A 17,182-nucleotide genomic window follows, 5' to 3' on the forward strand; every position below is an offset into this window, starting at 1 on the left:
CCACTCAAAAGGATCAATGTCACCCACATACGTGGTGATGTTGGATGGGCCTTTGAAACCGAGGGGTATGGGGGTTAACCGCAAGCTATCGGTCAAAGGTTTGTTGCGTCCTGACGTATTAGCAGGCGTTATCCTTACATTAGGGTTCCGTGCATGCTGGTCCGGTTGTGGGTGGGGTACATGCGGGGCTTCAACTGAATAAGAGAGGGCTGGGGCGTGGTTCAAGGCCTGGTGGACGCCATATGGTGGCTGACCAGGATTTTGACAAGACCCTTGGGGTTGTGGGATGGCCACGTTATGAGGTTGCATGGCGTAACCGTGGAAAGGAAAACCAGCAAGGTAAGGTTGAGGGAAGGGAGCAGCAACGTTGTGTGTGTAAGGTCCTGGGGGATATGGGGCGATCATTGGGATTCGATGATCATTGTACATTGCTACTGGCTGGCTTCGGGCTGGTTGTGGACGATGGGCGAGTGGGATGGCTGATGGAGCAGCGGTGGGGAATGGAATTCCGAAATGAACTCCCAGTGGTGGGGGTTGGTATGGAACTAAGTTTTTCCCTTGCATTTCTCGCATAGGCGCGCGATGACTTAACTGTGCTATCCTGTTGCCAGTTGCTGGCAAATGTGGGCCAACAGATTGTAGTACTGGAGGGAGAACCTCGCCAGCGGCTCACTCGGTAGGGGCTGAATGCATAGATGGCAGGGAGTTGGAATATGTTGTCTGCACATGACCATCAGGGGTAACGGCCCTAGCTTGTTCCGCTCTTCTGGTCATGACAACCATGTTTAGCTATCAAGGTGTGAAATGCGTCTTGTGGATCTTTGGTAGGAGAATGGGAATAGAAGTTTATAGTTTCCCACAGACGGCGCCAATGTACCGTTGGGATCTATAAGCCCACTATGTTCCCTTCAGGGATGACTCACTATATGAATAATACCCTTAGCACAGGTATTGACCAAGCTAAGAAGTATTGCGCCAAGTATAAGCAAGTAATCAACAATGGATAAGTAAGTGATAATATGACTCAAAGTAAATGGGCAGAATAACGATACATAAGGTCCCTTCATGGTGTGCCCTAGGGGGCTATTTATAGGGAAAATGGTGTGGGTTGGTGAGGAGGGAGTCAACCCTCCTTGGGATTCACTCTCATGGTGGCAGTGTTTGGCGTGGCAAGTGCTGCTGTTGTAGCACCGCTGCGCCTTCTATGCCTGGCGATGTCAGTGTTGGGCAAAAGGGGCAGTTTCCCTTTAAGGTGCCTGTGACGGTCGCCTTTGGGGGTTAAGGTCCCAAGATGGGACATGTTGGTGCTTCCCCTTGGACGCGTCGCAACATAGGGGGATGTGAGGATCTACGTCAGCCCTTAGGGCTGATGTGGGTTGGAGCCTGGAGTTGGGCCTGAGCCATTGGGCCGCTAGTAGTTGGGCCATCTGAAACAAGTCGAATAGCAAAACATAGAGATATCGCAGGGACCTTGTTACAAAACCAGAAAGAAATTGAGGGTCCATTGGTACAGTTCTCAAACCACTCTGGAATCCTTGTTTCTGGCAAGAGAAACTTTTTGTCTCCACACTCCTTGTGCAATTCCTGTTAGTCATAATTCATTCATAAATTTAGCAGCAATCGTATAGTTTGAGTCAACGTGAAATATATGAAATATCAAATTAAATACGTAAGAAAACAAGAACCTCATTCAGTAACATGCTTCTACACTCGGATGTCAAGGACGAGCATTGTGTTGCTTGCAAAGTTCTTATGTTGGGTGAAATCCCTCTAATTTCTTGAAGATTCTCGCAAGCTTCCAAAATAAGTGTCGTCAAACATTCAGGAAATAGTGTGAGGTCTAAATCTCTCAAGGATGTGCACTTATCTACAATGAATGTTTCTAATTTGGGTGGAATCCCTCCAATTCCCAAAAAAATCTCGCACCAATATAAATGAATTTCTGTCAAATAGAGACATTTTTTGATGTATGCAGGAAGAATTGTGAGATTACTATTGCTTAGGAATAAACTTTGCACACTGCAAAACAAAGGGAGATCATTTCGAATGAATTTGTCTGATATATTGCATTCATAAAGGTAAATGCGGGGTTTAACCACATTGGTTTAGCAACATTTATTGAGATGATGGTATAAATATGAAAGTACCTTAAATTTTGCTACACTGTTGACTAATGTGGCAAAATTACCCTTAAAAACACAATCATTTTGTATCAAAATCAGAGAAACAATATTTTCAAAAAAAAATTAAAAAAATAGAGAAACAAAAATGTCTTTCCCCATAAAAAAGCCCTAGGCTTTAACTTCATCGTTTGTAAGCCTTAAGGCCAAATAAAACTTTGTAATGTTTAGTTTTAGCTTTTTCTTTCATTTCTTCATCCTTCAATGTCTTCAAATCTTCGAACACAACAAGTTCACAATTTCTTCAAATTCTCATTTTATTCTGCATTTGCGCTTCTTCACCTTCGTGTATTGTTGCGATTTCGGCAAGTGCACCGGTCGTAAAAGTAATAAAAGTGTACTGAGTACGAGATCGTTCCCACGATGATTGGTTTTCAAGCACTAGTTCGCTAACAACAATTTAGTTGGACAACAAAGAATGAGATGAAGAGAAGTGAAATTAAAAACAATTAATAACATGCAAATTAAAATTCAAAATTAGAAAGCAATTGAAAAGATGATTGATTAAGAATTTCAAAACAAGCGTAGTTAAGGTTTCGACTTCCCCCAATCTCCTCTATATGCAATGAATTAAATTGTCAAGAATTCGTTCTTAATATAATGCTAATAAATTCTTTCTAAGTTAATTAGGACTCAATTCATTGTTACCCTAAATCTATGTGATTTTGAAAGAACTCTGGTTCCCCGATTATTCCCCAAGAAAACATGCATTAAGATCAAGAATTTAAAGATTGCACAATTACCCTATGTCTATCCCTAGATCACAAGGATTATGATAAATTTACCAAGTCAGGTTCATGCACCAACATCCCTATTGTCATACAATTCCCCTAAATCAATCTATAAGGAGCAAACTCATAGAAAGCATTAAAGACGGATAAATTTATTCAATTATAAAAAGAAAAGAATTCAGGAACAATTTAATTCAAGACATACGATTCAATTGGGTTCCATCTACCCTTAACTACATAAAAGTATAGCCTAGCATACTGAATTCAAAAGCAATAATAAAGAAAAGAGAACCCCAAACCTCCATTGGTGTGATGTTGACTTGGTTCCTCAGTGCTCCAACGCTCCGCAACAGGATTCCTCTCTCAAGTCTCTATGTAATTTTCTGGATTGGTGAATTAGTTAATTCCATTGATCTCACGCTCCCTATTTATAACCTTTGAAGCCATATATTTTAATTCTTCGTCAAATCTCCCCATGAATCTCTATCAATTTCCAATCAAATCTTGATTTGTTTATGTTTTTATTTAAGATCCTGCATATTGGGCTGACAGATTGAGCTTCAAATCTTTGTTATGATTCCTTTATAACTTCTTAGCACCAAATCTTGTGGATTTACCTTCAAAATAAGCAAGATATCAAAACATTAGCTCAATTCTGAAATCTTTATTATTTTATCATATAACACCTTGAAATCCATGCAATCTACAATATAATCTTTATGTAATTTGGCCTAAAAACATGGTAAACCAAGGGTTTATCAAACATTCCCAGATTTGAATATTGCTGTCCTCAGCAATCAATCAGAATAAAACTAAGGGAATAAGGAGTAGGATTCTTAATTGCATGGAATTTGACAGAAATGATTCAACCAGAGACATGATTACAAAGCATTCAGACTATAAGGAATGATAAATCAATCAACAAGATTCATAATTCATCAGTTAAAAGCTGCAACAAATTTCTTAAGATCACGAATAAGGACAATTTCCTGAAACACTCCCTCACTAGGAATTCAATTCACTCATACTCAACTGTTTAGAAGGTTGGTTTTTCACTCGTATCCCACTGAATCAACACCACCATAGGCTTGCTTATATTCTCGCTCTCCACAGATATTGTGACATATCTCACAGATCAAGAGGTCTTGTTTAGGGTTATAACTTGGCCTGATTGAAGGAAGGGAAAATTTAGAGAATGAGCTCCAAGATTAAAATCCAGATTCAAAGAGGAATAAATGTAATCGTTTATCAATTTGTAAACAACTTTCTCCTTCTTTTTGGTCTATTCTTCTTCTTTTTCTTTTGAACTTTTCTCTTGTTTGTCGTTCTCTTTTCTCAGAACAAATTTTCTTCTTTCTTTTCACTTCTTTTCTTTTTTCTCTTTCTGAGTAATTTTCCTTTTCTTTGTTTGTTTCTTTTTCATTCTAACCAACCTTACTTCCTTAGATTTTGCCTTTCTTCCCCATACTCTCATACATCACAATTTATGTAATCAATTAATTATCATCTGTTCCTCAATTCAAATATGAAAGTTAATCTCAAATAAGGTGAGGATTTATATGGAAAGTGGCTTATTCATCTTCATAGGTTTTCAAAGAATAAACAGACCTAGGCTCAAAAGGGTTTAACTAAGGAATGTCAGCAATTGTTGGCTATTTGACCATATAGTTTAAAGAAAGAACATGTCTCAATCATATCCATAGAATATATCACATACCAATTCAAGCAAGAAACAAAGCAAGTTCTAGAGTCTTTCATACAGTGGGATGCACACTTAATAAAAATTTTCTGTATAGGCTCATGAATGCACAATAATTTTCCTATTCCTCATCTCAAAAAATTTCATCACTAAAGAGATTATTCAATAAATCATGAAAATCATTACATTGATGCTTATTATGAAAATTTACGTGAGTGCATCATCATGCTCTGAATCAATCACTGATTAAAATTCCCGCCATTTTTCCATTTAAAAGCACTGAGTAAAATTTTCAGAATTTTCACAAAACAGTGGCTTGGGGTTTTTATTATTTTAAAACTCTAAAAAAAATCAAATTCAAATTGCATTAAAGAAAAAGAAAAAGGTTGAGATAGTTCCCTGTACTAGTCGGATGTTCCGTTTATACTCATGCAGTTTCTCTGGTTCATTTAGCAATACCCATTGATGAACTACGTGTTTCCCTTTCCCAGATTTAAATGTTATTGTCCCCAGCAACTGATTTAAATCTAAAAAATAATCGCGTTGAGAATTCAGAACTAGTGGATTCCTCTGAAACAACATCAATCAAAATTATCAGTCATCAGTGTTGAAATACCATACTACATCACAGGGTTATCTCATACCATAACAATAAAAAGAAATAATCGAAAAGAAAACAGAAATAAAATGAATATAGCTAAAGTTATCATTCATCAAGCTCCTCCTCGTCCTCTGCATCTCGCACAATGGTGGGCGTCATGACAGCATCCTCATCCTCATCATCCTGGCCCTCAGTAGCCGGATACGTGCTAGTCCCTCTCAGTGCAGCGTCATAGGCATCATCCTCCTCGGATCCAATATAAGGCTCGGGCTGGAAGGCTGGTGGTCCTCTTTTTCAACTATCACTTGATCACCTAAGTCTCTATCTAATTTTTTTTGTATTTTCTTACTTAATCAAACTAGAAAAATTTTAAAAACAGTAAATTCCAGGGTTGCCTCTCCAGAAGCGCTTGTTTAACGTCATGAGCCTGACATACCTGACTCACTTTACATCTACAAGGGCAACCGTGGTTGTTCCCCTGTCGATTTCTCCTCCCATGTATAATTTCAGACGTTGGCCATTGACTGTGAAGCTCTTGTCAGAATCCAGCGGACTGATCTCTACTGCTCCATATGACTTCATATTCTTCACGATAAATGGTCCTGACCATCTGGACTTTAATTTCCCAGGAAAGAGGAGGAGGCGAGAGTTGAAGAGTAATACTTGTTGTCCCACCTTGAAGTGTCGAGGTAGGATCTTCTTGTCGTGCCACTTCTTCGTCTTCTCTTTGTTAAGACTCGTGCTCTCGTATGCCAAGAGCCTGAACTTATCCAGTTCATATAGTTGAATAAGTCTCTTTTCAGCTGCGGTCTTGGAGTCAAAATTGAGGTACTTGATTGCCCACAGTGCTTTGTGTTCTAGCTCCACTGGTAAATGACAATCCTTCCCGAACAGTAATTGGAAAGGAGACATACCAATTGGAGTTTTGAATGCAATTCGGTATGCCCACAGTGCATCATCCAGCTTTTTGGACCAGTCTCTTCGTGAACTTCCAACCGTCTTCTCCAGTATACGCTTTAACTCTCGGTTGGATATTTCAACTTGTCCACTTGTTTGCGGATGGTAGGGTGTGGCAATCTTGTGTTTTTTCTCCACACTTGGCCAACACATACTCCACTTGTCTGTTGTCAAAGTGAGTTCCTCCGTCACTGATGATTGCTCTCGGTACCCCGTACCTGACAAAGATATTTCTTTTGAGGAAGGCAATGACTATCCGAGAATCATTAGAAAGGAAGAGCAACAACCTCTACCCATTTAGATACATAATCCACCGCAACAAGGATGTATTTGTTGCCATAAGAAGGGGGGAAAGATCCCATGAAGTCTATTCCCCACACATCGAAGATTTCAACCTCCAATATATAGTTGATGGGTATTTCATGTCTTCTGGAGTTATTCTCCGTTCTCTGACATCTATCACATGCTTCTACAAATTTCCTTGCATCCTTGTAGAGTCTTGGCCAGTAAGCCACTCAACAAAACCTTTGCGGCTGTTCTTTATCCCGCAAAATGCCCTCCGTAGCTTGAAACATGGCAGTGCCACAAGATGTCTTTCATCTCTTCTTCTGGAATGCACCGCCTTATTACTCCATCAGCACATCTGTAGAAAAGGAAGGGCTCATCCCATAGGTATTTCTTGACATCATGCAGAAACTTCTTCCTTTGTTGCCATGCAAAGTCCACTAGAATTTCCCCTGCTGCTTTGAAATTTGAAAAATTTGCGAACCATGGAGGTGTACTTTGCATATCCGAGATGACATTGATAGCCAATATTTGTTCATCAGGGAACTCTTCTTTGATCTTCAATTCAGGTCCATCTTGAAGATCTTTTTCTTGGATCCTGGAGAGGTGATCAGCTACTAGATTTTCCACGTCTTTCTTGTCTCTGATCTCAACTTCAAACTCTTGAAGGAGCAACATCCATCTGAGCAGTTATGGCTTTGCATCCTGCTTATTCAACAAATACTTTAAAGCAGCATGATCAGTGTAAACAATTACTTTAGACCCTAACAAATACGGTCTAAATTTATCAAATGCATAGATAACTGCTAGTAATTCTTTTTCAGTGGTAGCATAATTTAACTATGTATCATTAAGAATTTTACTAGCATAGTAAATCACATGCAAAAGCTTATCTTTTCTTTGTCCTAAGACAGCTCATATGGCATAATCACTAGCATCACACATTAATTCAAAAGGTAAAGAAAAATCGGGTGCAATGATTATAGGTACAGTGGTCAGTTTATCTTTTAAAATATTAAATGCAATCAAACATTCTTCTGTGAAGTTGAATTCTTCATCATTGACCAACAACTTGCATAGTGGCTTTGCTATCTTGGAAAAGTCCTTGATAAAGCGCCTGTAAAAACCTGCATGACCGAGAAAACTTCGAATACCTTTAACATTAGAGGGAGAGGGAAGTTTCTCAATAACAGATATTTTCGCTCTATCAACTTCTATACCATCTTTGGATACTTTATGTCCTAAAACTATGTCATCTTTTACCATGAAGTGACATTTTTCCCAGTTTAAAACAAGGCTACTCTCTTGACATCTTTGTAAAACACATGACAAATTTTCTAAACAAGAGTCAAAAGAGGGGCCAAAAATAGAAAAGTCATCCATGAAGATCTCAATTAATTTTTCAATCATATCAGAAAAGATAGAAAGCATACACCTTTGAAAAGTTGTCGGAGCGTTGCATAGACCGAAGGGCATCCTCCGGTAAGCGAAGACTCCGTAGGGGCATGTGAATGATGTCTTCTCTTGATCTTCTGGAGCTACTGCTATTTGATTGTAGCCCGAGTACCCATCTAAGAAGTAATAGTATGCATGGCCAGCTAGTCTTTCCAACATCTGGTCCAAGAAGGAAATGGGGAAGTGGTCCTTCCGAGTGGCTACATTTAGTCTTTTGTAATCAACACACATCCTCCACCCGGTGACTGTCCTTGTTGGAATCAGCTCATTGTTCTCGTTTCTTACCACAGTGACTCCACTTTTCTTGGGTTGTACTGGACTTACCCATGCACTGTCGAATATAAGATAGATCATTCCTGCATCTAACAGTTTAACTACCTTTTTCCTCACAACCTCTTTCATGGTTGGATTGAGTCTCCTTTGTGGTTGCCTAACAGGTTTAACATTATCTTCCATTAGAATTTTATGAGTACAAAAGGAAGGATTTATAGCTTTTAAGTCGGAGAAAGACCATCCTATGGCCGCTTTGTATTTCTTCAACACCTTGAGAAGCTTTTCTTCTTCCACGATTGTTAATTCAATGTTGATGATGACTGGATAAGTGTTTTTTTCACCAAGGAAAGCATATTTCAGATTTAGAGGCAGCTCCTTAAGCTCCACCTTTGGTGCACCAAGATGGATGTCATCTTTCTTTTTCTCAAGCTCTTCCACCACTGGTTCTTTTTCTTTATCAACAAGTTCGGTTTCTTCGTTGATTTTCTCTAACTCAAGCGAGGAACTCTCCTCTTTCATCGTGTCATCAACTGCTTCTAGAATTATGTCAACCATGAAACAGTCTCCTCCATCAGACAGATGCTTCATTGACTCGAAGACATCAATGGTGACTGTCTCTTCATTCTTCCTCAGCAGCAGTTTCCCTTCCGAGTAGTAGAGGAATCTCTGCATCTTCTTCCATATTCAGGATTACAACATTTGTAGGAAAAATAAATTTGTCAATTTCTACTAAAACATCCTCTATAACCCCATCAGGTCGTCTGATCGATCTGTCAGCTAACTAGAGAGAAACCGTAGTTGGTTTTAGCTCTCTGATTCCGAGAGCCTTGCACATGGAAAGTGGCATCAAATTTATACTTGCTCCCAAATCACATAATGCCTTTCCTACTTCGATATTTGCTATGGCTATAGAAATGCTGAAGCTACCGGGATCTTTTATCTTGGGAGGAAGTTTCTTCTGGATGATCGCACTGCATTCTTCAGTTAAGGTCATTATTTCGCACTCCTTCAACTTGTGCTTCTTTGACAGAAGATCTTTCATGAATTGTGCATAGTTCGGCATGCTTTCCAGGGCTTCTACGAAAGGAATGCTCACTTGCAACTTCTTGAAGATATCCAGAAATTTTGTGTATTTTTGTTTCTGGACTTCTTGTTTCAACCTCTGAGGGTATGGAACTCGTGCATAGGGAGACGGATCCGTCGGCTTTGGTTGCTTGTCCAGAGCTTTCTTTTTCTCCGATTTGAACAACTTCTTTTATGGACTGCTCTTTTCGTCTTCTCCCGCATCTTCCTCTTTCTCATTTTCAGCTGCAGGTTCAACTTCTTTCTTCTTCTCCACTGGAGACTTTTCCACAGGTTGGATCACGATTCCACTTCTGGTAACAATGGACTTACATTGTGCATTTTGGTTAGTGTCTGTGTTACTCGTAAAGGTGCCCTGAGTTCTTTCAGTTAACTGTCTTGACAGCTGGCTAACTTGCGATTCCAGGTTTCGGAGAGAAGCTCTTGTTTCATCTTTGAAGGCGTTTGCATTCTGAATATAGTCCGAGGTAGTTTTGGACAGCTGTGCAAAGGCTTTCTCCCATTCTGAAGTGTTACCTTGTGGTGGGGGTTGTTGTTGCATTGGTAAAGGAGGATTCAGCTGATGATTTGATTTGTAACTTAATCCTGGGTGTTGATTTTGATTTTCCCACCCTTGATTATAGTTGTTTCCATATTGGTTCCTCCCCGAATTATTCTGGTTCTTTTGATCGTACCAGATTTCGTTGACTTCAGCATTCTCAGGTGACCTCATGTAATCGCAATCTTCAGTCGCATGAGTTCCTGCACAAATACCACAAGTAATTTGAAAATTATTAACAGAAGAAACTTGAGAATTAAAAAATTTCTTTATAAGAGCATCTATTTGTGCTTGTTGTTTCTAATTAATTTGTAGTATTTGTTCATTTTGGACCACTATTGCATCATAGTCGTCAAGCTTCATGATCCCTGCTCTCCTGCGTGAGATTGGGGCATTGTCAAACTCTTGAGAAGCTAAAGATTCCAGCAATTCTAGCGCTTTCTCTGGAGTTTTTGTTTTCAATGATCCCCCTGCTGCAGCATTCACCAATGTTCTTGTACTTGGCGTCATTCCTTGGAAGAAGATTCTCCCTTTCTTCCAAGCTTCAATGCCATGTTGGGGACACTGCCGGAGTAGTCCTTTAAATATTTCCCATGCCTCGTACAAGGTTTCACTTCTTTTTTGTTCAAAAGTAGTGATCTCAACTTTGAGTCTTGCTATCTTTGAAGCCGAGAAAAATCTGGCCAAGAACTTCCTTGTCAGGTCGTCCTAACTGGTGATGCTTCCTTCAGGTAGTGACTGCAGCCAAGCTCTTGCGTCTTCTTTAAGTGAACATGGGAAGAGTCTGAGCAAGATGGCATCACGAGAAACTCTATTCATCTTTAATGTATCACAGTAAAGTAGGAAATCATCAAGATGACTGTAGGGGTCTTTTGTGCTTCCTCCAGCAAACTGCTCTTTTTGAATCAATTGTAGCAGCGCTGGCTTAAGCTCGAAGTTGTTAGCATCCACTGTTGGTCTAACAATACTTGAAGTCTGAGGAACTTCGGTTGGAGTCATGTAATCTCCCAAAGTTCTGGGAGGATTCTGAATCGCGTTGTTGTCAGCCATAGTTTCTTCTTTTGGTTCCGTCGAGCTTGATGTTTTTGCTTCTTTTGCGCTTTTTCTTAGTTTTCCGGCTGTCTTTTCTCTCTCAGGATCAAACTGCAAGGATCGTGAGTTAATAGTACCTCGTATAAACTAAGAGTAAAAGATTATGCAGAAAAATAGAAAATGCATAAAACAGAAAACATAAAATTTAAACAAAAATATATAATGTAGAAAATGCAGAAAAAAAAATTAAAATTAAAAAATTTTAAAAAAAATAATAATCAAAAAATTAAAAAATTATAATAAAAAATAAAAAATAAAAAATAAAATAAAATAAAAAAATTTAAAATTTAAAATTTAAAAAAATAAATAAAATAAATAAATATAAAAAATTTTATATTTTCATTTGATTTTTCATATTTTCTTTCTTTTAGCTCTTAAATATCAAGGCATGCTTTTGTTGCTCCTTAGCTTTTACATTTGACTATTTTTATTTTTTGTATAAAAATAAAATGCAAGATGTGAAAGCATATAAGTTTTAGAGATTTATGAATATTATGTTACATGATGAAGCTTACATCATTTTACACTTATAATGCAAGTGGGCCCCACAAGTTTTTATCAAAAAACAAAAAATAAGAAAATGGTGGGGGCCACTTGCATTGTGAGTGTAGAATGATGTAAGCTTCATCATGTAACATAATATTCATAAATCTCTAAGTTTTATTGTAAGTTGGACGTGAAAGCTTCACATTGCAAGTGTGACAAAATAGACTAATAAACTTAACAATATAAACTGAAACAAAATTGAGCAAACCAGAGCCACATACAAAAGCACCTGCATTCCCATCTATTTTAATTGGTACAAAACAGTTGACGGAACCCAGAATACATGCAATACTTATGTCATGTAGACATTGGCGCTCTCAGTTTGGTTCTGAATATATATATATATATATATATATATATAATATTTTTAGTAAAGAAACGTTCTGGCAGGGAAGACACCGGTATGTAACCCGCCAGGGCCAGGGCAGACCTGTTCAACCTCTATGAGGATTTACGCCAGGGACAGCGGCAAACTAAACCCGCTTTACAGTTTACTCATCAACAAGGGCCTTTAAAGCGGCTAGAGGGAGTCGAACCCATGCCCTTTTGGGATATGGACCGACTCCTTAGCCACTTGTACGACACCTTGTTGACTTGGTTTTGAATATATTAGGTGTCATAAGATATGTACAAACTTTTAGATAACATGTCATATATGGACATGCTGGACTTCATGGTGGTGAGACATTCAGCTTTCAAGGATGTGTATTTGCAATTTCATGTAGAGAGTGGATAAGGTGTGGTGATTCTACCACGGGAAACATCATCAACACTATTTTGCATGAGCTATTAAATATATTTAATATTATTTTCTTTATTGCTATAGTTTTATTAAATTTGAAATATTTTTAATTAAAAAAATTATATATTAATCACATTTAATTAAAATGTGGTAAGGTTAATTAGCCACATTTTTTTTATCAATGTTTGCCATATTTTTAAATGTGGCTAAATGACATTTTTGTTGTAGTGTTCTTCTCAAACACCAATGAGCTCACTTGTGCATCACCTTCATTCTGTTTAGATAAAAGCAATCCCTCGCATTCCCAAAAGGTCAAATCATCAAGTTCTCGCAACTTTGAAATGCTCCTTGGTAACTGAACAACTCCTCGACAATAACTCAGGGCCATTAGTCGAAGACGAGTGAGGTTTTGAATTGAAGATGGAAGTTCTTTTATGGGAGTGTCACTGATTTGAAGAAATTTTATTTTTTCCATCTCTCCTAATATTTCTGGAAAATTCTCAAGACTGTGACAGTGTGAAAGCTCGAGTTTATCAAGAGAGGGCAACTTGATGGGTGGAAAACTCCTAAACTTCTTGCAACCATTGGCTTTCAAGATTTTAAGTTTATTCAGGAATCCAACTGATTTGTGAATTTCAATTAAATTATCACAATATTCAAATGATAATTCTTCTAAATTTGGGACACCAGCCACATCAGGTATCTCAGTAATACATTGACAGTAATCAAAATTCAGAACTGTCATATTCATAAACTCCTGCCACAAAAAAAGAAAAAAGAAAAAAAAAGAATCAAATGAATTATAATAGAATGAATATATAGATATAAAAGACCAAGGAAAAGAACTTATTATATTTACCTTATTTGACATGAGCAAATCAATTGAAATAGAGCGACTTTGGGGTAACTTCAGTATCACAAGATTTTTTGGATGAAAATTAGATGGTAAAGATGGTGAGGGATATCTCCACCATTCCAATACTTTCAAACTATTTGGAAGATGTTTGGGACCTTCCGAAAAACAACCTTTTCCAATAATAAGTGTTTTGAGGTTTCTCATCTCCTTAAAGGCGTTTCCATCCCATTTAACCGCTTCTTCAAATTTGAGGAAATCCAGCATTATGATTTGAATACTACTAGTTCCCTTTCAAGACAAAAGCACACGTCAATCGTAATACATGCATATATATGTATGGAGAAGAACGGACAGTGAAATAACACAATCAATAAAAGAAATAAGAGGAAAACAAAAAAGGTAAAATTTTAGAGAATATTAAGTATCATAGAACGAAAACAACATACAGTGAAATAAAACTATCAACAAAAGATTGTAAAGAGGTATAAATATAGTGACCTAGGTGTCAAGTACATAATAATCAAAAGAGATAACTAAATGTAAAATTTGGAAAACTAAACCATCCATATCATTCTTACCTTATTATCTTCTAAAACTTGAACTATATCATTGAGGGACCATAATCTACTACGTTTGCCTGGCTCTTCCGGTGCTTCTTGTCTGACAATTTCTTTACCCATGTCCTCTATCAGGTCATGCAATGTTACACAACCCCACACATCAATCTTTACAAGAGATTTGTCAATCAACACTCCAATACCATATTCTGGGCGAAAATCATGATGAGCATAAAGTAATTGTTTGACATATGCTAAATCATTTCCTTTGAAGCAACAAGCAATATCAAGAAATACTTTCTGCTCATATTCCTCCAAAGAATGAAAACTTACTTCAAGTATCTTTTGGATCTTTTTATTAGGAATTCTCTCATACTGATCTAATGCAGATTCCCATTCTTCTATCCTTTTTCCAAACAAGTTGGAACCTATTACCTCCAAAGCCAATGGAAGTCGAGAAGCATAAGTTACTGCACGGTTTAAAATGTCCACATAATCGGGATCAATTTTGTCAGTTCTAAAAGCATTCCAACCAAGCAATTCAAGAGCTTCTTTGTTATTCAACCCATCTAGCTCATATGTTCTCTCAATCCTATGACTTTTCAGCAAATGCTTGTCCCGAGTTGTAATGATGATTCTGCTACCAGAACCAAACCAATCAGGCCTTCCAACAATTGCCTGCAATTGCTCTCGTTTATCAACATCATCAAGAATTAAAAGAACCTTCCTCCGCTGGAGCCTATGCTTTATTATTGGAATTCCTTTATTGACACTTGCTAACTTAATGTCCTTCTCTCCGACTAAATCAGAAAGAAGTGTTTCTTGGAGATGTTCTAATCCATGTTTAACTGAATTTTCTCTAACATTATCAAGAAAACACAAAGCTTCAAATGAATCAGCAATCACATTATAAACTGCTCGAGCAACTGTTGTCTTCCCTATTCCCCCAATTCCATGGATCCCTAACATGTTGACTCCATCAGATCCCACATTGAGAAGTGAGATTATTTCTAGCACTTTAGACTCCAATCCAACTGGATAATCAGCAACATATAAAGGAGAGTGATTAATCTTGTTGGAGACCACTTTAACAATCTTCTCAATAAACTCATATTCGTACTCTTTCCTGCCCAATTATTGAGTGACATCATACTAAATGATTCATATTAACAGTAAACCAAATCATAAGACAAATGAAAATTAAAGAAACAAAACGTACAAAGATAAAACAGTACCCTTGTTGTTTGAAATGAAAGCCAGACAAATTAGCTGCTTGACACAGAGCCATCCTCCATTTTCGCACCTTCTCCATGTCATCCTTAAACCTCTTATCATGAGAAGCCATTGCTTCTTCATAGCTACCTCTCTGATGTCGCACGTGAGAAGGGTCAACATCGTAAAAAATTGGCAAAACCATCCGACCCTTTTCCTTGATGCAGTGAATGATATGGGCAAGTTCATCTAAGCAAAAGGAAGAAGAAGCATAGTTCTTAGAGAACACAGTGATGGCAATCCTGGATTCTTCAATTGCATTTTCAAGTGATGGTGTGATTTGATCTCCTCTTTGAAGCTCTTCATCATCAATGAAGGTATGAATTCCCCTGTCATGAAGAGCTTTGTAGAGATAGCCAGTGAAACCGTGACGAGTATCTTCTCCTCTGAAGCTCAGAAACACATCATATTTCCATCCAAAGCTAAAGGAAGAAGAGGGCAACAATGATTCTTGCCTTGCCATGATTGCTCACGATTCTCAAACTAGAGAAGTTTGGAAACACAGTTTGGTAAAGTAAATTGAATAAAGAAACAAAAGTTGATCTTTTGTAAACAAAACAGCACGCGGAGTTCACTTCTTTGCCTACTTCGATATTTCTTTAGCTCAAAATCAACAACTCACAAATACAGAAGTGTGAAAACAGTGTATTTTGTAAACAAAACAGAACGCGGAGTTGACTTGTTTGCCTTCACAGATTTTGCTTTATTTAACTTTTTTATTTTTTATTATTTTTTAAGGATAAGAATATGAGATATTATAAACTTGTACTAATATCTGAACCACTCAAATGACTTCCCGTGATGGTATTGATTTATGGGTGTGTCCCACATTGATATTGGTCTACCGTAGACTTTTCAAACATGTTATAATAAGTAATTCTCCTCCTTTGATTTATTTAATTTCAAGTTCATAGTGTTCATATTAACAATAGTGTCCTTTCTTAGTAATCTTTTATTTGGATGGACTAAATCAGACGAGTGCAGGAGAATCAAGAATGTGTTGAGTTGGTTTTTGCAAACTGGTCTAAACTCTCCCTATTTTTTGACAGATTGAATGAGACAAATGGTGACGGGTTATTGCAGTTAGGGAGATCTCATTTGAACATAAAGGCAAATATTAATCAACTGTGATCTCAAATGATATTGCTTGCATTCTACATTCCTTTTACACTGATTTAATAAACTCTGTTGTAAATATTGTATTGTTTGGGTTTAATTTATTTTGAAAATATTTGATTCGATTTGGTTTCCTGAAATTAGAAAATTGTTTGATTTGTAATTACTAGGATTGTTTTGATTGGCATAGATATATTTAGAAAAATAATATTCAAATTTCCCATATTTTCACTAGGCATCAAAGCTCTGACATGGGATATTTTGCTTCCACGAATCGTAAGTATGCCTTTTGTTAAAGTCATTGCCTCCAATGTAGGTGTCGCCTCCCTTGCGAACTATTTTTTTAGGGCCTGTTTGGAGCACCTGATAAAGAAGATATGATATGATAACTTATCATATCTTACTTTTATCTCTTGTTTGGTGGGTCAATAGGATATGATTAGCTTATCCTATTGTCTCATTTTATCCTATCCAATACATGATTTCTTATCCTATGAGAGGAGCTGGGTTAGGATTCAATAGGATATGATATCAATATTAGATATCCAATATATCCCCACGCTATCCAATATATTCCCACGCTACCCAATATATTTGTATTTATTGCATTATTTTTTCTTTCTCCTTTCTCCTTTTACATAATCTTATCAGATTGCTAATCATGTGCTCATCAAACACATATCATATCCTATCCTTATCAGTCACATATCATATCCTACCCTTATTTTATCTTGTACACCAAACGAGCCCACATGCTTATTTGCGCCTTGGACACTGGTGGGATGCTACTTATCCACATTGATGCCATTGAATTTGAATCCCAAATCACATTATTGTTCAATGACTTCATTGCCGGAGGCAGAAGCAATGAAAGTCATTCACCGCACTGTCCCACATGCATTTCCAGTAAACTCAAATTTTGTTCTTATTGCATTTATTGTTCTGTGAAACTCATATCTACCAATATATGATATCTTCATTTAATTTCCCCCTCTTATAAGGATTGGTGAATCTGGATGGTAGTTGGTATTGGATTTTTTATTTTTGGATCTGTAGTTTTTAAATTTCATTTTACTGTTTTGATGATCAACCCGAAATGGATTGGAGCTAAACTGCTTGTGGGTTGGGTTGAAGGTTTCCCCTACCTTTCTTATGTTTTTAAACTCATTTTAATTGCAAATGTGTTTGTTGTAGTATGC

At 37.3% G+C, this 17,182-nt stretch overlaps 1 protein-coding gene and 1 non-coding gene across 2 annotated transcripts; one reads left to right on the forward strand and one right to left on the reverse strand.

Annotated features, from left to right (window-relative positions):
* Positions 1–1,353: 1,353 nt before the first annotated feature.
* LOC133295357 (disease resistance protein Roq1-like) lies at positions 1,354–15,465 on the reverse strand. Its single transcript, XM_061494186.1, has 7 exons — positions 14,831–15,465; positions 13,617–14,721; positions 13,042–13,326; positions 12,391–12,939; positions 1,937–2,069; positions 1,686–1,807; positions 1,354–1,584 (listed from the first exon to the last, which is right to left on the reverse strand). The coding sequence occupies exons 1-7, from the start codon at positions 15,328–15,330 to the stop codon at positions 1,354–1,356; spliced, it is 2,925 nt and encodes a 974-aa protein (XP_061350170.1). The 5' UTR covers positions 15,331–15,465.
* Positions 10,350–10,456, forward strand: LOC133295360 (small nucleolar RNA R71). The gene has a single exon (XR_009749322.1). It is a non-coding gene; the product is annotated as a small nucleolar RNA R71 (small nucleolar RNA).
* Positions 15,466–17,182: the final 1,717 nt, after the last annotated feature.

The sequence above is a fragment of the Gastrolobium bilobum genome, unplaced genomic scaffold (assembly GCF_033153095.1).
Source record: "Gastrolobium bilobum isolate Gb01-03AN ecotype WA unplaced genomic scaffold, APGP_CSIRO_Gbil_v1 utg28160, whole genome shotgun sequence".
NCBI classification, from domain to species: domain Eukaryota; kingdom Viridiplantae; phylum Streptophyta; class Magnoliopsida; order Fabales; family Fabaceae; genus Gastrolobium; species Gastrolobium bilobum.

Coding starts and splice junctions, on each gene's coding strand:
- LOC133295357 (XM_061494186.1), bottom strand. CDS start 15,330: ATGGCAAGGCAAGAATCATTGTTGCCCTCTTCTTCCTTTAGCTTTGGA. Junction 12,940..13,041: donor ATTTGCTCATGTCAAATAAG/GTAAATATAATA, acceptor TTTTTGTGGCAG/GAGTTTATGAATATGACAGT. Junction 1,585..1,685: donor GAAGCATGTTACTGAATGAG/GTTCTTGTTTTC, acceptor TATGACTAACAG/GAATTGCACAAGGAGTGTGG.